The sequence below is a fragment of the Scyliorhinus torazame genome, chromosome 27, assembly GCF_047496885.1.
Source record: "Scyliorhinus torazame isolate Kashiwa2021f chromosome 27, sScyTor2.1, whole genome shotgun sequence".
Classification (NCBI taxonomy): Eukaryota; Metazoa; Chordata; class Chondrichthyes; order Carcharhiniformes; family Scyliorhinidae; genus Scyliorhinus; species Scyliorhinus torazame.
This window is the reverse complement of record NC_092733.1, coordinates 8,089,377-8,108,427: the sequence shown is the minus strand read 5'-3', so window position 1 is coordinate 8,108,427 and position 19,051 is coordinate 8,089,377. Positions and strand designations below refer to the sequence as shown.

The following is a 19,051-nucleotide window of genomic DNA, read 5'->3' as shown; positions in this document are numbered from 1 at the left end:
TCCTGCTGCAGGAACACACTGGCAAATAGCTGTGGCACTGGAATCCGCTCCTCCACGAACGACCCAAGCCGGAAACCTCTGGATAGTCGGGTCCTTAATGCCGTGAAAAGTGAGTACAGTAACAGTTCAGCCTGTCACTCTGCTTGGCAGCATGTATAAACGGCACCATGTCTCCCTGGCCCTTGTCTGAAGTGAAATCAGACCATTTGCAATTTGTGAATCACATTTGAAGCCCTGAAGATGAGATTCCAACCACGTATCCACTTCATCGCCAATCCTACTGACTCCTCCATAACATCACCCATCCCCGCCCCTTCATCAGCTTGTCTGCCGCTGAATCCTTCATCCATGTCTTGTTACCCCTGTTTTTGAAAACTCACCACTATTCTTAGAAGTCCCCCTATACCAAAAAGGGCTGACATTCTAAATGGTGAACAGGGATTCTCACTCCCCGACTCCGATGCAAGCTTCAATGGGTGCTATTCAGGTCAAACTATGTTTTCAAGTTATCCCCCGGTATAACCCATACCTTCACCGAAGATTTCATCTACTTACCACTTAGTAGCATCGATCCTGGGTCCCGCATTGCGAAGTAAGTAAAGTAGACTTTGGAATAACCACTATTTCAGGTTAAATTAAGTTATTTTATTATTATATTTTTTCTTTTAAAAGCTGCAATTACTTTCTTTACAGAAAAGTAAAAAGATCTTGCTTCTGGATCCTTCTGGTTGGTTGAAGGGACCTTCAGGCCCAACTTGACAATCAATCTTCTTTAAAGTCTGGTCTTCTTTAGATGTATTTGCTGGTTAACTCGGTTGCTGTGTCCTATCTTTCCCATGTACCGAGCTGTGAGAGCTAGCTCTGCTGGCTGTCTCTGAGCTGACTCTGCCTACTCTTTAAATTCTAGTCTTCCTTGGATGTATTAGCTCGGCTGCTTTGCCCTGTCCCTTTCCCATGGCCGAGCTGGCTGTAATTTGACTCTGCTTCTCCGCCTCTCTCTTGAGTTCTGGTTCTGGTAGTTCCTGCTCTGGTCTCTAGGTTTATATATTTTTCTAACAGTTATCTAGTTTTTATGACTTTATTGTAAAGTAACTCTTGATTTAACTTTGATTGTAAAAAGTATCTTTGATCTAAACTTTCTAATCCAACTCAGTATTCATTTTGACATGACTTCATCTCATAGATCTGATTACATTGTTTCCTTTGTGATGTTCAAAATGCTTTGACTTCAAGAGGTGTTACTTTTAATTCCTATCATTTCTATAGTTTTATTTTCCAATTGTGTCCTCGGCTCATAATTTAGACTTTGATTTTGGCTTTGAATTATGTTTCTCGTAGATTGATCGTCTCCAGTTTTCTTTAATTTACCTGGTATTAGCAAAATTTCACACCTAGAATTCAACTGAACCTCATCCATGTTTTTCCAGCTGCTCACTAAGATAGTTACTTTCAATGAAGGTGTGAGCCATTGTTTTTGGCTTCATTCAAAATCCTGTTTGTCTTGACCAAGGATATCTGCATTTTACAATCCTGCTCTTTGCAGCTGCTGTTAACCCTTTGTGGGATCTTTCCCTGTATCCTCTCATGTTTCTCTCAGACCAGATTGCCAGACTTCCATGTTTCAAATGACACATCTTTCCATATTTTCAATAACACCCCTCAGTTCAATTATTCCTCATCCAACAACAGCTAAGCTTTAAAATCGCCCCGACATTGAAATCCCGTCAAGGTCTCTCTTGTCTCTGTAACTTCCTCCGACCCCAAAATCCATCATCAATCCTGCATTCTCCCAATTCTGTCCTCTTGGTCATACTATACTTCCTTCACCACCCTACCCCTGCCCTCTTGTCAGCCGGGCCTTTGCTGCCTAGACAATTTGTACAATTCCACGTTAAATCTCTCACTCAAAATACTCCTTTCGACTCACTCTTTAATCAAGGTTTTGGGCGTCAGACTAAAGTCTCCTTCTGTGCCTTGGTGTCAGCTTTTGTCTGCTTACATAAACCGTGTTGAACATAAGAACATAAGAGCAGGAGTAGGCCATCTGGCCCCTCGAGCCTGCTCCACCATTCAATGAGATCATGGCTGATCTTTTGTGGACTCAGCTCCGCTTTCCGGCCCGAACACCATAACCCTTAATCCCTTTATTCTTCAAAAAACTCTCTTTATCTTAAAAACATTTAATGAAGGAGCCTCTACTGCTTCACTGGGCAAGGAATTCCATAGATTCACAATCCTTTGGGTGAAGAAGTTCCTCCTAAACTCAGTCCTAAATCTACTTCCCCTTATTTTGAGGCTATGCCCCCTAGTTCTGCTTTCACCCGCCAGTGGAAACAACCTGCCCGCATCTATCCTATCTATTCCCTTCATAATCTTATATGTTTCTATAAGATCCCCCCTCATCCTTCTAAATTCCAACGAGTACAGTCCCAGTCTACTCAACCTCTCCTCGTAATCCAACCCCTTCAGCTCTGGGATTAACCTAGTGAATCTCCTCTGCACACCCTCCAGTGCCAGTACGTCCTTTCTCAAGTAAGGAGACCAAAACTGAACACTACTCCAGGTGTGGCCTCACTAACACCTTATACAATTGCAGCATAACCTCCCTAGTCTTAAACTCCATCCCTCTAGAATTGAAGGACAAAATTCCATTTGCCTTCTTAATCACCTGTTGCACCTCTAAACCAACTTTTTGCAACTCATGCACTAGCACACCCAGGTCCCTCTGCACAGCAGCATGTTTTAATATTTTATCATTGAAATAATAATCCCTTTTGCTGTTATTCCTACCAAAATGGATAACCTCACATTTGTCAACATTGTATTCCATCTGCCAGACCCTAGCCCATTCACTTAGGCTATCCAAATCCCTCTGCAGACTTCCAGTATCCTCTGCACTTTTTGCTTTACCACTTATCTTAGTGTCGTCTGCAAACTTGAACACATTGCCCTTGGTCCCCAACTCCAAATCATCTATGTAAATTGTGAACAGTTGTGGGCCCAACACTGATCCCTGAGGGACACCACTAGCTACTGATTGCCAACCAGAGAAACACCTATTAATCCTCACTCTTTGCTTTCTATTAATTAACCAATCCTCTATCCATGCTACTACTTTCCCCTTAATGCCATGCATCTTTATCTTATGCAACAACCTTTTGTGTGGCACCTTGTCAAAGGCTTTCTGGAAATCCAGATATACCACATCCATTGGCTCTCTGTTATCTACCGCACTGTTAATGTCCTCCAAACATTCCACTACATTAGTTAGGCACGACCTGCCCTTTATGAACCCATGCTGCGTCTGCCCAATGGGACAATTTCCATCCAGATGCCTCGCTATTTCTTCCTTGATGATAGATTCCAGCATCTTCCCTACTACCGAAGTTAAGCTCACTGGCCTATAATTACCCGCTTTCTGCCTACCTCTTTTTTTAAACAGTGGTGTCACGTTTGCTAATTTCCAATCCGCCGGGACCACCCCAGAGTCTAGTGAATTTTGGTAAATTATCACTAGTGCATTTGCAATTTCCCTAGCCATCTCTTTTAGCACTCTGGGATGCATTCCATCAGGTCCAGGAGACTTATCTAACTTTAGCCCCATTAGCTTGCCCATCACTACCTCCTTGGTGATAACAATCCTCTCAAGGTCCTCACCTGTCATAGCCTCATTTCCATCAGTCTCTGGCATGTTATTTGTGTCTTCCACTGTGAAGACCGACCCAAAAAACCTGTTCAGTTCCTCAGCCATTTCCTCATCTCCCATTATTAAATCTCCCTTCTCATCCTCTAAAGGACCAATATTTACCTTAGCCACTCTTTTTTGTTTTATGTATTTGTAGAAACTTTTACTATCTGTTTTTATATTCTGAGCAAGTTTACTCTCATAATCTATCTTACTCTTCTTTATAGCTTTTTTAGTAGCTTTCTGTTGCCCCCTAAAGATTTCCAAGTCCTCTAGTCTCCCACTGATCTTTGCTACTTTGTATGTTTTTTTCCTTCAATTCGATACTCTCCCTTATTTCCTTAGATATCCACGGTCGATTTTCCCTCTTTTTACTGTCCTTCCTTTTTGTTGGTATAAACCTTTGCTGAGCACTGTTAAAAATCACTTGGAAGGTTCTCCACTGTTCCTCAACTGTTTCACTATAAAGTCTTTGCTCCCAGTCTACCTTAGCAAGTTCTTCTCTCATCCCATTGTAATCTCCTTTGTTTAAGCACAAAACACTAGTGCTTGATTTTACCTTCTCACCCTCCATCTGTATTTTAAATTCCACCATATTGTGATCGCTCCTTCCGAGAGGATCCCTAACTATGAGATCCTGAATCAATCCTGTCTCATTACACAGGACCAGATCTAGGACCGCTTGTTCCCTCGTAGGTTCCATTACATACTGTTCTAGGAAACTATCGCGGATACATTCTATAAACTCCTCCTCAAGGCTGCCTTGACCGACCTGGTTAACCCAATCAATATGTAGATTAAAATACCCCATGATAACTGCTGTACCATTTCTACATGCATCTGTTATTTCTTTGTTTATTGCCTGCCCCACCATAATGTTACTATTTGGTGGCCTATAGATTACTCCTATCAGTGACTTTTTTGCCTTACTATTCCTGATTTCTAGCCCAAATGGATTCAACCTTATCCTCCATAGCACCGATGTCATCCCTTACTATTGCCCGGATGTCATCCTTAAATAACAGAGCTACACCACCTCCCTTACCATCCACTCTGTCCTTCCGAAAAGTTTGATACCCTCGGATATTTAACTCCCAGTCGTGACCATCCTTTAACCATGTTTCAGTAATGGGCACTAAATCATAGTCATTCACGATGATTTGCGCCATCAACTCATTTACCTTATTCCGAATACTACGAGCATTCAGGTAAAGTACACTTATGTTGGCTTTTTTTTACCTCTGTTCTGAATCTTAACACCTCGATCAGTAACCTCTCCTAAGTTATATTTCCTCTTAACCTTTCTCCTAATTTTCCTTGTCGTTGAACCCATATCTTCATGTAACAACCTGCTGCGTCGCTTACCATTAATGTTTTCACTTCCCGTTTTATTTCTTTTAGTATTCCTGGTCCTATTCACTGAGGTCCCCTCAGTCACTGTACCTTGTACTGTCGCCCTTTTTGATTTTTGACTATGGCTTCTCTGCCTTACACTTTCCCCCTTACTGCCTTTTATTTCTGTCCCTGTTTTACTACCTTCCAACTTCCTGCATCGGTTCCCATCCCCCTGCCACATTAGTTTAAACTCTCCCCAACAGCTCTAGCAAACACCCCCCCCCCCCCCAGAACATCGGTTCCAGTCCTGCCCAGGTGCAGACCGTCCGGTTTGTACTGGTCCCACCTCCCCCAGAACCGGTTCCAATGTCCCAGGAATTTGAATCCCTCCCTCTTGCACCATCTCTTGAGCCACGCATTCATCCTCTCTATCCTAACATTCCTACTCTGACTAGCTCGTGGCACTGGTAGCAATCCTGAGATTACTACCTTTGAGGTCCTACTTTTTAGTTTAACTCCTAGCTCCCTAAATTCAGCTTGTAGGACCTCGTCCCGTTTTTTACCTATATCGTTGGTGCCTATGTGCAACTCGACAGCTGGCTGTTCACCCCCCCAGAATGTCCTGCAGCCGCTCCGAGACATCCTTGACCCTTGCACCAGGGAGGCAACATACCATCCTGGAGTCTCGATTGCTTCCGCAGAACCGCCTGTCTATTCCCCTTACAATTGAGTCCCCTATCACTATAGCCGTGCCATTCCTCTTCCTGCCCAGCTGCGCAGCAGAGCCAGCCCCGGTGCCATGAACCTGGCTGCTGCTGCCTTCCCCTGGTGAGCCATCTCCCTCAACAGTATCCAAAGCGGTATATCTGTTTTGCAGGGAGATGACCGCAGAGGACACCTGCACTGCCTTCCTACTCTTGCTCTGTCTTCTGGTCACCCATTTTCTATCTCCCTCCGTACCTTTCACCTGCGGTGTGAACAACTCGCTAAACGTGCTATCCACGACATCCTCAGCATCGCGGATGCTCCAAAGTGAGTCCATCTGCAGCTCCAGAGCCGTCAAGCGGTCTAACAGGAGCTGCAACTGGACACACTTCTTGCACGTGAAGGAGCCAGGGACAGTGGACGTGTCCCTGAGCTCCCACATCGCACACGAGGAGCATGACACGGGTCTGAGATCTCCTGCCATGTCTTAAACCTTTGTTTAACTTCAACAACTACAATTTCAACAAAAAAAACAACAAAGAAAAAATAAATAAATATACCAATGAAAAGAAACAGAAAAACAGAAACACTACTTACCAGTCACTTACCAGGGATAAAAAGCACTTCCTCCCCACCCAGCTTCGAATTCCCACCTAGATTCAAATTCCCAAACTCACTCTTAGCTGTGTCTCACTCCTGGCTCTGTGCAAATGCAAGTTACAGCTCTTATAATTGTTTACACCCTCCCAGTGATCTGGTAGCTGAGTATCCCGGCGGTGCAGGGGTTAGCACTGCTGCCACACAGCTCCAGGGTCCCAGGTTCGATTCCCGGCTTGTGTCACTGTCTGTGCGGAGTCTGCATATTCTCCTAGTGTCTGCGTGGGTTTCCTCCGGCTGCTTTGGTTTCTTCCCATAGTCCAAAGATGTGCGGGTTAGGTGGATTGGCCATGATAAATTGCCCCTTGGTGTGCAGGGATGTACAGGTTAGGTTACGGGTCGTCAGGCAGCGGGGTGCTCCTAGGTAGGGTGCTCATTCAGAGGGTCGGTGCAGATGCGATGGGCCGAACGATCTCCTTCTGCACTGTAGAAATTCTGTGGAATTCTACGGTTCTATCCCATAACCAGTTGCTAACAGATTGTTTAACTCTGGACTATCTCCCTCTGCACAAGGGATGTAAGTGCCTGATCTCAGAATGCTGCTTCCCATGAGGAACTGGCGCAGTGGTGGGAGAAAATTGCAATACAGGCCACATCACGTGGTATTCCTTCAAAGGCTATTTGTAAAAGGATGCAAGCCCATCACATCTGTCCATGGCTTATGTACTGCGAATCTCTGCTGAGGGAGCCTATCCGAGCTGGACTGAGGGGTGCTGGTAGAAATTAGCTTTGCAGTGGTGTTGCTGTTGTTAAATCCCATAGAATCCCTACAGTGCAGAAGGAGGCCATTTGGCCCATCGAGTCTGCACTGACACTCTGAAAGAGCAGCCTACCCAGGCCCACACCCCCACCCTAACCCCAGAATCCCACCTAACCTGCACATCTTTGGACCAGAGCACCCGGAGGAAACCCACACAGACACGGGGAGAACGTGCACACTCCACACACACGCACACAGTCACCCAAGGCCGGAATTGAACCCGGGTCCCTGACACTGTGAGGCAGCAGTGCTAACCACTCTGCCACCGTGCCGCCTTCCAACACACCGTGTAGCTTTGCACGGATGAAATTACCACTGGCATAAAGGGAGGCCGTCCAGAGAAGGTTCACTAGGTTGATCCCGGGTATGGAGGGGTTTTCTTATGAGGAGAGGTTGAGTGGGTCGGGCTGTGCTCATTGGAGTTTAGAAGAACGGCGACCTTATTGAGACATATCTGATTCTCAGGGGGGTTTGACAGGGTAGATGTTGAGAGGTTGTTTCTCCTTGTGGGAGAGTCTGGGACCAGAGGGCACAATCTCAGAGTCAGGGGTCGCCCATTTCAGACAGAGATGAGGAGGAATTTCTTCTCTCAGAGGAGAGTGAATCTGTGGAATTCTTTACTGCAGGGAGCTTTAGAGGCCGGGTCGTTAAGCATGTTCAAGGCCGAGAGATACAGAATTTTAATCAGTGAGGGAATTGAGGGTTATGGGGATAAGGCGGGAAAGTGGAGTTGAGGATTATCGGATCAGTCGCAATCTCATTGAATGGCGGAGCAGACTCGATGGGCCGAATGGCCCGCTTCTGCTCCTACATCTTATGGGCCAGAGTCAACGGGTGGCCAAAGAACCTTTCCTCCAGCAATCTTTCAGCCACCTCCAGGAGAGGAACGAGAGAGAAAATATATTTTGAATTTTTTCAAATAAAACTCATTAATTCTAAATGGCATGAATGAAGTATAATAATTAGCGTCTTTCTGCCTTGAGAACGAGTCACCATTCATTTGCATAGCCATGGTCAGGGCTAATTAATTTAGTGTGTTTTTTTTAAGAAATTGTTCCGTGATGTCATGTAGCTCCCATTCTCATCTGATACTGCGACAGGTTAAATGGAGCTACCTCGCTGAATATCAAAATCGCTTCCCTCTTTCATTTTACTCACTGCTCGGCGTGTTCTGGCAAAACTGCTGTATCAACCATGAAATTAAATGAGCAACAAGGCACTTATTCAAATTGATGCTTCCTCATGGGTTTTGCACTGTCTTCTTCTATTAGCAGTCCTCTCCGTTCCAATATAGCACAATATAAATGTGCAAAATTCTAATTAAATATGTTTTCTTTTGCTCAAATGAACAAAAATCGATTCAGGGGGATTTTCACTCAAACTTTACCACGTGGTGAAAACCTGCCCAAAAAAAGACAACTAGCATTTATAAAGCGCCTTTAAAACAAAGCAACCCTGTGACTCTAATAAACTTCACAAGACAAAGAAGGATTTTTAAGACGCGTTAATAAAAGTTCAGTTTTAAAGGAGGAATGAGCGAGAGAAGCAGAATAAGGAAATTAAAAGTTGGTGCACTGCTGTGATCTGTGTTGCTTGGTTTAGTAAATATTAACCGGCCTTGTTTACAAAACACCCGCGGGATTTCATGGAGAGAGGTCAAGTCATTAATTGTGGCATAACAACCAATTGCCATGTCAAAATCAGCTCCAATTTAACATTGAGTGCCTTGCGGAGAGAGAAATGGTCTCTGAGCAACAATCAGTCCCTTGTGCTTATTGCGAACCAGTAACTTGGTAATCAGCCGAGCATCCTGTTCTTGATCATCATGGAGCGATGACTGGGATGGTGGCTGAGGATCAGATGCAATCTGTTTGTGACGCCCCTTCACAATCCTGTACACGCTCAGCCACACACAGGAAAGCTGACCCCTGAATGCCAGCTTGGAGCTGGACCTTTGGACCGCACCCCAGTGGGTCCCTGCACCGTTCAAAGATTTAAAAAAATAAATTTAGAGTACCCAATTCATTTTTTCCAATTAAGGGGCAGTTTAACGTGTTCAATTCACGTACCCTGCACACCTTTGGGTTGTGGGTCGAAACCCATGCAGACACGGGGAGAACGTGCAAACTCCACACGGACAGTGACCCAGAGCCGGGATCGAACCTGGGACCTCGGCGCCGTGAGACTGCAGTGCTACCACTGCGCCACCATGCTGCCCTTGCACCGTTCAAAGATGAGGGGCAGGATTCTCCGTTGCCTGACTCCGAAATCGTGTTCGATTGGGCAGAGAATGGGCTCCGACGCCGAAATCGGTGACGCTGGTCAGCCATGCTCCGCTCCGAAATGGCATCATCGTGACCCGCGCCGCGTGCAGTCGCAATGCCATTGGCGCCCTGCAATGCTCTTCCCCCCCCCCCCCCCCCCCCCCGATGGGCCTAGTTCCCGCTGGCGCAGGACACGTGTGGCCACACAAATCGTGAACCCGGCGTGGACTGTGTCCAGCGCTGCCACACTCGGCTGGGATCTATGCCGCTGGCCGGCGGAGCTTCTGCGAGGGCTGCGGGAGACTGGCGGGTGGCGGCCGGGAGGGATGGGTGCGCGGATGGGGGGTCAGGTCCGCGCACGGCCGGCGCCATGTTGTGCGGTGTGACCGTTGCAGGTCGTCAGCCGTGCGACCCGGGACCCGGCCATTCTCGGGCCGATTTCAGCATTGGGGGGCGGGAGTTTCAGCCGGTGCTAGCTCCTCACTGGTACCGGAATCGGCGAGGGGTTTGCGCCGATTTTTTTCACGTAAACCTCCCGCCGAGTCTCGGTTCGCGCCGGCACTTGGCCGCAGGAACGGAGAATCCAGCCCGAGATTAAACAAGAAAGTAACTGCAATGTTGAATATTTGAGGTTGGTTCTAACGCTCGTGCTGTTTTTCACCCCTCACCCCTCCCTTTGCAGTCTACTGCCAGAACTTTGCACCCAACTTCAAGGAGAGTGAGATGAATGCCATCGCGGCCGACATGTGCACCAACGCCCGTCGGGTAGTCCGCAAGAGCTGGATTCCCAAACTCAAGCTGCTGATGGTGGAAGGAGACGCCTACACCTCCTTTATCTCGGACACAACAGGAGTCAACCTCGACTCAGATGTACTGAACGCAGAGCAGGCCTTCGAGGCCGCCAATCACGAGGGCGAAGCGGGGTCTTCCCTGGAGTCCGCTCAGTGACTGAAACCACCTCGGACGGAGGTGTCAAAATCCAGGGTTCAATCTAGAATGACCCATGACACAAAAATCTGACATCTTGTGCACACAAACACTGTTAGAGGTACAGAAACAAAAAACTATTTATTCTGCAGTGATGGGCATGAAGGAATGAATGGATGTGGGTACGGCGGTGGTGGGGGGGGGGGTCGCTGAATGTAATTGGTTGGGCTGTTTCTCCCTCTCTGTCTGATATCCCGAAGGTGCCACCCACCATTCTGTGTTGTGTCGGAGGGGGCGGTGGCGCGAGGTTTGTGTCTTTCGCAGGAATCCGGCCGTTTGTTTCCCTAAATCAACACTACAATAATATTTAATGATAGTCTCATAAGCTACAATCTTGAAGGTTTTTTTTTGAACTGCTCTTTTCACTGCAGCATGCTTAACCTTTTCCGGGCGACGGTAGCCCTGCTGCTTACTGTAAACATTTTGTTCCGATGAGCAGGGCAGATTTCACTCCTCAAGATCGTTCCCAGTTTACTGGAGCTGGACGTTTACACGGCAATAATTATTTCACAGACTTTCTCTGGTAAAGTGTGTGAGCTAATTTTACAAATGCATCTTTAACCCAGTGTTCCGAGTGACTCGATTTTCCTACAAACCAGTTTAAAAAAAAAAAAAAAACAACTACCCACTTAACTCCCCTTTTCGCAACACATCCACTAAATTCTTTCCAAATCCTTTCACTGGCCATGTTTCTTCCTCACTCAGCCTGTTTAAAGGTAAAACGAATGTAATCAACAAACCCGTAAGGTTTTGTGGGCAGCACGGTAGCACAAGTGGATAGCACTGTGGTTTCACAGCGCCTGGGTCCCAGGTTTGATTCCAGTGCTGGATCACTGGCTGTGCGGAGTCTGCACGTTCTCCCCGTGTCTGCGTGGGTTTCCTCCAGGTGCTCCGGTTTCCTCCCACAGTCCAAAGACGTGCAGGTTAGGTGGATTGGCCATGATAAATTGCCCTTAGTGACCAAAAAGGTTAGATGGGGTTTTTGGGTTACAGGGATAGGGTCGAAGTGAGGGCTTAAGTGGGTCGGTGCAGACTCAATGGCCCGAATGGCCTCCTTCTGCACTGTATGTTCTATGTAAGAGACGAAACCCCAGGGACAATAAGGGGATCCCGTCAGGCAGTGGGAATCAGTACAGAACCAATGGTACTTTATTTGTCAACCTACTTACCCTCAATGTGATACGATATCTGATGCATTCAGTCATGAGGGCGGTAGCTCCCACATACTCGCAGACACATATGCACATAACACACACAAATACATATGGACACACATGCATGCATATATACACACGTGCACACACACCCTCTTACACGCACATGGAGTGGAATTTTCACATTCACCATAATGGAGAATTTGCCACTCCCACCAGAGAATGACAGATGACTCAGACCCAGAATAAAGACTTAACGCAACACAAATACCAAAAAAAAGCTGTCCAGTGAAGCAATTTCTTGTTTAAAGCTTTGTCCAACAATTAAGTCCATGGATAACGAGAGTCAAATAATTGAATCATAGAACGAGACAGTACAGGAGGCCATTTGCCTATTCGAGCTCTCTGAAACAGGTATCCTATTAGTCCCACTCCCCCGTCCTTTCCCCCACATCCCAACAATATTTTCCCTTTCAAGTATATAATTTCCTAGTGAAAGTCACGATTGAATCTAATTCCACGATTCCCTCGGACAGTGCATTCCTGATCATAGTAACTCACTGAGTAAAAATATTCTCCTCGCCTTCCCACTGTTTTTTTCCATTAATTACTGTCAACCTTCACCCTCTGGCTATTCACCCTTATGTCACTGCCACTTTCTCCCTACCTAATCTATCAGAGCCCCTTGTAATTGAGTTCCTCCTATTAAATCTCCCCTTCTGCTCTGTAACTACCGAATAGGGGTGTAGATCATGGACTGGGAGGGGGTGCAACTGGAGACCAGGAAGTTTGGTGAGTTAAACTCTGGTCTTTAACCTCTGGAACCTATGTTGAAAAGCAGCACAGACCTGTGGGACCGTTCTGGGCAATCTCCGTCTTGTCTCCATGACCCACAGGTCAAAAACTGTCCCGGTTTTGGCTCCAGAAGGTGACTGGAGTGGGAAGTGGCTAGGAATTCCTCTTGTGTAGCCAAGGTGATGTGTCATTGCTAAGGCAGTGTAGGAGAGGTCTTCACTTCATCAAGTGGTTCTGTACCTGACCTGAGGTTCTTGATACTGATGTTGCATATTCCATCCCTCACCTCAATCAGCACAAAACTGATACACAAGAGGTTGAGTGACATCTGCTCAACATAGGTTACCAAAGGCAGTGGGCGGAAAGATGTCGAAAAGGTAATCGCTTTGTTTGATTAATAGGATGTATTGTGGTGTGGACTATAATCACATCCAATTTCGGGATAGGGTGTGAGTTAGTGGAAAATGCACACTTTAGCAAAGATAGATTATCCTATTGTTCTAGAAAATATTTTGTGTATTTTTGAATAGGGGTAGGGAATTGATTTGTTAGGAAGTCTAGAATAGAGTCTTCACTGAAAGAAACATCAACATTCTGTTTTTACCATTAGGTTTGTGTAAACAGTTAGCATTTTGCCTTAGTTACGCTGGCTACCTATGCCCTGGGCAAGATCTTTCTCTTAATTAAAGGAAATCTATGCCAGTGAGTTCTGTAACAAGATTTACAGTGGAGACAATGGTCTGCTACGTGTAATCAGAATGTGAATTGTAGAGATGCCAGTTACTGGTCAGTGGCACTAACCCCCTTGCACCAGATAGTTGCCCATAGAACAGTATCGATAAAAGGAAATTGGTGTTTAAAGTGATGACAGAAGATAAACTCGGAGTTGTGCAGCTGTAGGTGATGCGCAGCTGCAGGGTATGGGAAGGGAAAGAGGTTAGAGTTGAAACTGTTACTCCGTGAAATCTCTCCAGCCCAATGTACAATAGTACGGTCGACCCAAGTCGTCCATTTAAGAGTTGGGGGTGGAGTCCGGGGAAGGTATCCGAAACTGTTCAAATAACGAGACTATAGTGGCGATAAAGCTCAATATCCTGCCGTGTGGAATACCATCATTGGTATGAGGAATACCTTGGGTTTTCCATTGCCAATCACAATTTACCAATGCCACATCCCGGGAGGCATTCCTGGTTGAAGTCACCTGGGTTTTCATAGGAAGGAGCCCCTTAAAGGAATCCTCCTATCACAATACCCGGCCTCCACCCCCCCCCCCCCCCCCCCCCCCCCCCGACTTCCAATTTTTAAAGCCTGCCCAAAAACTATCATTTTCTGTCATTTTGAGAATCCAAGTGAAAGGCAGAGGAATTTGGGAATTATTGTTCTACTCCGCAATCTGATCTTTTCAGTATTGCAATTTTAAAGATTCAAATTCGGGATGTTTTTACATTTAGAGGAGTGAAATAACTCACTAACTCCCTTGTTTTAACACCTTTCTCAATCAATTCAAGATTTCAAAAAGGCCTTAGACTCTCCTCGGTACCTCAGCCAAGTAGCCACGTGTGAGCCCGGGGGGCTTGCACCCTCTGGCTCTTTGACTATGAGGAGCATCACTGCCAAGTTTGATGGTGTCCTCAGCCAACACCTGATAGTGATCAGGATGTGCCTCACTCACCTCCCCATTAGACCTTCAGAATGTAAGAAATAGGAGTGGGCCATTCGGCCCCTCGAACCAACTCCACTGTTCATGGTCCAGCTTTTCCTCATTTCCACTTTCCCGCCTGATCCCCGTAACCTTTGATTTCCAAAGAGTCTAACCATCTATTGATCTCGGGCTTGATTAAACTCCATGGCTGATCATTCCCCCAGCTCTCTCAGGTATTCCAAAGATTCACAGTTCCCTGAGTAAAGATATTTCTCTGTATCTCAGCCTTAAACGATCGTCCCATTACACTGAGACAGTGCCCCCTAGTTCCAGATTCTCCAGCCAGTGCTAATAATCTGCCCTGCCAAAGCAGCTCATTCTGCTTCGCTGCTGAGGGTGCAGGCCTTCAATCTCTCCACATGGGATAGCCCACTCATCGCAGGAACCGTCACTGCACAACCTCCAAGCCAAATATATCCTTCCTTGGAGAAGGAGATCAGAACTGTACCCAGTGCTCCAACCTCCTCAAGGTTCTGCACAATTGCAGCAAGGTCTCTTCCTCGTTCGCCAGTCCTCTGGGATCTAAAAGCCAACAGGCCATTTGCCTTCCTATTGCTTGCTGTTCGTGCAATGCTTGTGTTTCTTGTACGAGGACATTCAAATTTCTTTTTATTACTTGGAGGTGCAGTGCCCAGTTCTAGTATGGAATGTGATGCCAAATCTACCTAACTAGCGGAGAATAAGAACAGAATTGACTCAGCCACCATTAACCGGTAGCCCTGATTGTAGGCAACGGAACTGACGGGGTCAGATCCACTGAGTTTGGATGTTTTCCAGAAAAGTGGATCAAATTGTGAACCAGGAAAAAAATTCCAGAATGATATAATAAAAATGGGAGTCATTGCTGGCCCTCTGCCCAAAGGTCAGGATCTTTTAATCAAACATCTGAAAGTGTGCACAATATTGTATCACTTACCCCCTCCTCCCAGCATGGCAGAATGGAAAGGATTGTGGTATCAATGGCTGGACAGCAAGCACTGTGTGTGTACAGTAACTGTAGTTTTCCTTTAGACAGTCCTGAGGTTGTCCTGCGCATTGAACAGTGCCACCTGAGGGGTCACTCTTTTAGAGGCAAGGTAAGATCGAGGGGTTGCCGATCATTGCGGATTGAGTTGGGGTCTGCAGGAATTGAAGGTTAATCTCAAGATCACACCAAGGAGAAGGTGTTTTATTGAAATGCTTTTGTTTATTTGTCAGACAAATAGCGGGGATATGGGAAAAGTCTGTTTCACTGAGGGTCATTAATGATCGAATTGGGGAACAAAAAGAGTGTGTAATTGGCCGAATGGAGCAGCGTTTGCAATGATGGGCATGTTGAGCAACCAATGGGAGCGGTTCCTTTTTAATTTCACATTTTTAAAAGGGATGTGGATGTCGCTGACTGGGCGCAACATTTGTTCCCCATCCCTAATTGCCCTTCAGAAGGTGGTGATGAGCCGCTTTCTTGAACCCCTCAGTCTCTGAGGTGTACATACACCCACTGTGCTGTTAGGGTGTTCCAGGATTTTGCCCCAGCGACACTCCAGTAACATCAATATATTTCCAAGTCAGGGTGGTGAGTGACTTGGAATCTGCCAGGTATCTGCTGCTCTTATCCTAGATGGTACTGGTTGAGAGTTTGGAAGGTGTTGCCTAAGGAGCCTTGGTGAGTTGCTGCAGTGCATCTTGTAGATGGTGCACACGGCTGCCACTGTGCATCGGTTGAGGAGGGAGTGAATGTTTGTGGAAGGCGTAGCAATGAAATGGGCTGCTTTGTCCTGGATGGAGTTGAGCTTCTTGAGTGTTTTTGGAGCTGCACTCATCCAGGCACGTGGAGAGTATTCCGTTACACTCCTCCTGACTTGTACCTTGTAGATAGTGGATAGTCTTTAGGGAGTCTGGAATTGGCACAGTATTCCCAGCCTCTGACCTGCTCTTGTCGCCACAATATCTATATGACTAGTTGAGTTTCTGGTCAGTGGTAACCCCCAGGATGTTTAATTGTGGGGGATTTGATAGTAATGTCATTGAATGTCAAAGGGAGGTTATTGCCTGGCACTTGTGTGGTGTGAATGTTATATATGAATCTGTTCAGCCGGTGTTTGAAACCTGAGTGAGATCTGGCCAACTGGGAGGCTGAAGTGTGTGTGTGTGTGTGCGTGTTCGAACCTCTACGGCATACGGCACACCTCAGAATACAATACCTTCAGATTATTAACAGGCTCTTCAGCTTTCTAAGACTTCATTTTCATTTTTGCAAATTTCTGAAGGGTGAGGAGTGCATATTCCAGGCAGGGCAGTCAGTCCGTCTGTGCAACCAGCTACAATCAGAGTGCTGCACAGCCAGTGGATTACTTTCTAGTATCGCTGGCTCGACCAGCATCTTTATTGCCCATCCCTAGTTGCCCTTGAGATGTGGTGTGGGATCAGATTCCAGACCTCGACCCTTTTACTTTGCCTCCATGGTACACAGCATGGACGCACTGGGGTTCCAATCCCACTCAATCTGGTGGAGTGCAAATGTCTTCTGTCTGCCGATTTGTGCATTCAGGTCAAAAGTGCCCTTAGTCTGACGCTGTGAGTCTACATTCTGATTTAGGAAATGTCATTGGGGCTGGGTAGTGGGAGGATTACTAACCGAGAAGTGGCTGACACTCAAACCAAGAAATCGCTCTCCTGAAAATAAACCAAGTTATTTTTTAAAAGAGTAACAGTTAGCAATTGGAAGGAGGACTGTGGCACAATCGGAATTGATGAGCTGAATTACTGCTTTTCAATTTGCTCCCAGTGATCTGGTCCTGCCAAACGAGGCAGAGTGACAACGCAAAAGATTAAAATTAGGCACAATCGTGATGAATGATGTCTTAATATTAAACAGAACAACTGAATTATGGGGAAGACTGGAGACGATCAACTAAATATTAATGCTTCAGTGTGTTTACAATGCTGTGTACTGTCACTGGAACCAAATTCAGAGACCTTTATACAAATAATCTATTAGTGTGCAAATGATTACTGAATTGCTTCACTGACTTAAATGTGAGAACCCACATTTCGGGAAAGGTTTGTGCTTGGGCAAGGAATTGGAAACAGCGGGAAATGATCGAATCAATCAACGTGCTTTTCCTGGGACTGAATAGGTCTGGAATTCTGTACAATGCAAGCTGAGGGTTGAGTGATTTCACTGTAAAACTGAGGGTCGTGTTAAATGTGTTCATTTGGAGGAATGGTAGCCTTCCAAATACACAACAGCCTCAGAACACATCTGTTCTTTAGGACCCAGCGTAATTTAGCCTCTCCCTCTCCCCACAAAAGACCGTGTTTTAGATTGGAAGACCTCTCGAATGACACTGGAGCCAGTGACGTAGAGAATTACTTGAGAGGTGGGGGGAGAGAACCTAATGAACGAGATATCTAGGCTCCAAATAATTGCATAGTAGACTACTTCTCAAAATAGAAACCATAGCTTTAATACAACTTTTCCAAATGACTAATTTCAGCAGTTCCTCCATTTACAAGTAATAGTTTGAATCCCAGGGTTTGTGGGTTAAGAGAACGGTGACTTAGCGTCCAGCCTGGCTGAGTGTCCAGCCTGGCTGAGCGTCCAGCCTGGCTGAGCGTCCAGCCTGGCTGAGCGTCCAGCCTGGCTGAGCGTCCAGCCTGGCTGAGCGTCCAGCCTGGCTGAGCGTCCAGCCTGGCTGAGCGTCCAGCCTGGCTGAGCGTCCAGCCTGGCTGAGCGTCCAGCCTGGCTGAGTGTCCAGCCTGGCTGAGCGTCCAGCCTGGCTGAGTGTCCAGCCTGGCTGAGCGTGGGCTTCAAGAGCTGATGGAGGAACGTGTTAAACGGGTTCGCCACTTTATTTTGGTCAGCCAGTAATATCTCACCTCCCCTTTGTCATCTACAGCTTTTCTCTCACCTGCCCAGGATGTCCTTGATGACTGCACTTTTACCTGTAATCTGTGAGGAAAGGATTTTTTTTTTTTTTTTAAGCTTCTTAAAAAAAAGTAATTTAAAAAAAGCATTTTTAGGGTAATGTGTATATATAGTTCTTATTTTGGCTTAACTATTGTCGATTTAAATTTAGTTTGAAGAGGGGGCCGGGTGGGGGAAGATCATTATACAAGTCTGGAGTCATTGCTGATGGCTTGTTGTTGCTATTGCCTTACATTGTATATCAGTGTCATCTGTATGTAGTTCGTGCGATCGGCATTTTTAATATCATAGCAGTTTTGTACAAAATACTTGTGCATAAATGTTTTTCCAGCTACTGCTTCTATTGACCAATACTTGTAAAGTTTATGTATCACATAGCCTGTGACTATTAAAAAGATGAGTTTTTTTTCCTTCCTGTTTAGTCACTTGCTGCTTCGACTAGAAGGTTGATGACAGAGGTGAATGAATGTGCAATTGAACAAAACAGATGCTGCTTGTTCCACATCCCACCTGGGTGAAATCTGTGCCAATTCACCACTGCCTGTTTGGGGGACTCTACTCAACTCTAATGCTCTCCCTGTCTGCTATTTCACAGCAGTTAACACCCCCACCCTCCCCTACTGAAGTAGCAGACAGAAAAATATCAGAAGGTCCCGATAAATACTTGCCCAGTTATATTTTCCACCAATCCAGTACATTTTGGTTTTGGTACTAAAAGCTGCTGACGGAGCAGGTTAGATCGTTCTCTTGGGCAGCACGGTAGCAAAGTGGTTAGCACTGTTGCTTCACAGCGCCAGGGTCCCAGGTTCAATTCCCGGCTTGGGTCACGCTGTGCAGAGTCTGCACATTCTCCCCGTGTCTGCGTGGGTTTCCTCCCACAGTCCCGAAAGACGTGCTTGTTAGGTGAATTGGACATCCTGAATTCTCCCTCTGCGTACCCGAACAGGCGCCAGAATGTGGCGACCACGGGATTTTCACAGTAACTTCATTGCAGTGTTAATGTAAGCCTACTTGTGACAATAATAAAAGATTATCATTCAGTTGGATGGTCTTGGCTACACTCTGGGACCCCTTCTCAACTCTGTCACCCCTCTCCC

At 46.1% G+C, this 19,051-nt stretch overlaps 1 protein-coding gene across 4 annotated transcripts in view; it reads left to right on the top strand.

The window, feature by feature from the left end:
- nacc1b (nucleus accumbens associated 1, BEN and BTB (POZ) domain containing b) overlaps nt 1-18,364 on the top strand; it is a 35,087-nt gene extending 16,723 nt beyond the window's left edge. For all 4 annotated transcript variants that reach the window (XM_072490887.1, XM_072490885.1, XM_072490886.1 and 1 more), the window contains 2 exons: nt 12-109; nt 10,089-18,364. In XM_072490887.1, the coding sequence (XP_072346988.1) occupies nt 12-109; nt 10,089-10,354 (364 nt within the window). In that variant the 3' untranslated portion in view covers nt 10,355-18,364. The remainder of the gene's footprint in view (nt 1-11; nt 110-10,088) is intronic.
- Nucleotides 18,365-19,051: the final 687 nt, after the last annotated feature.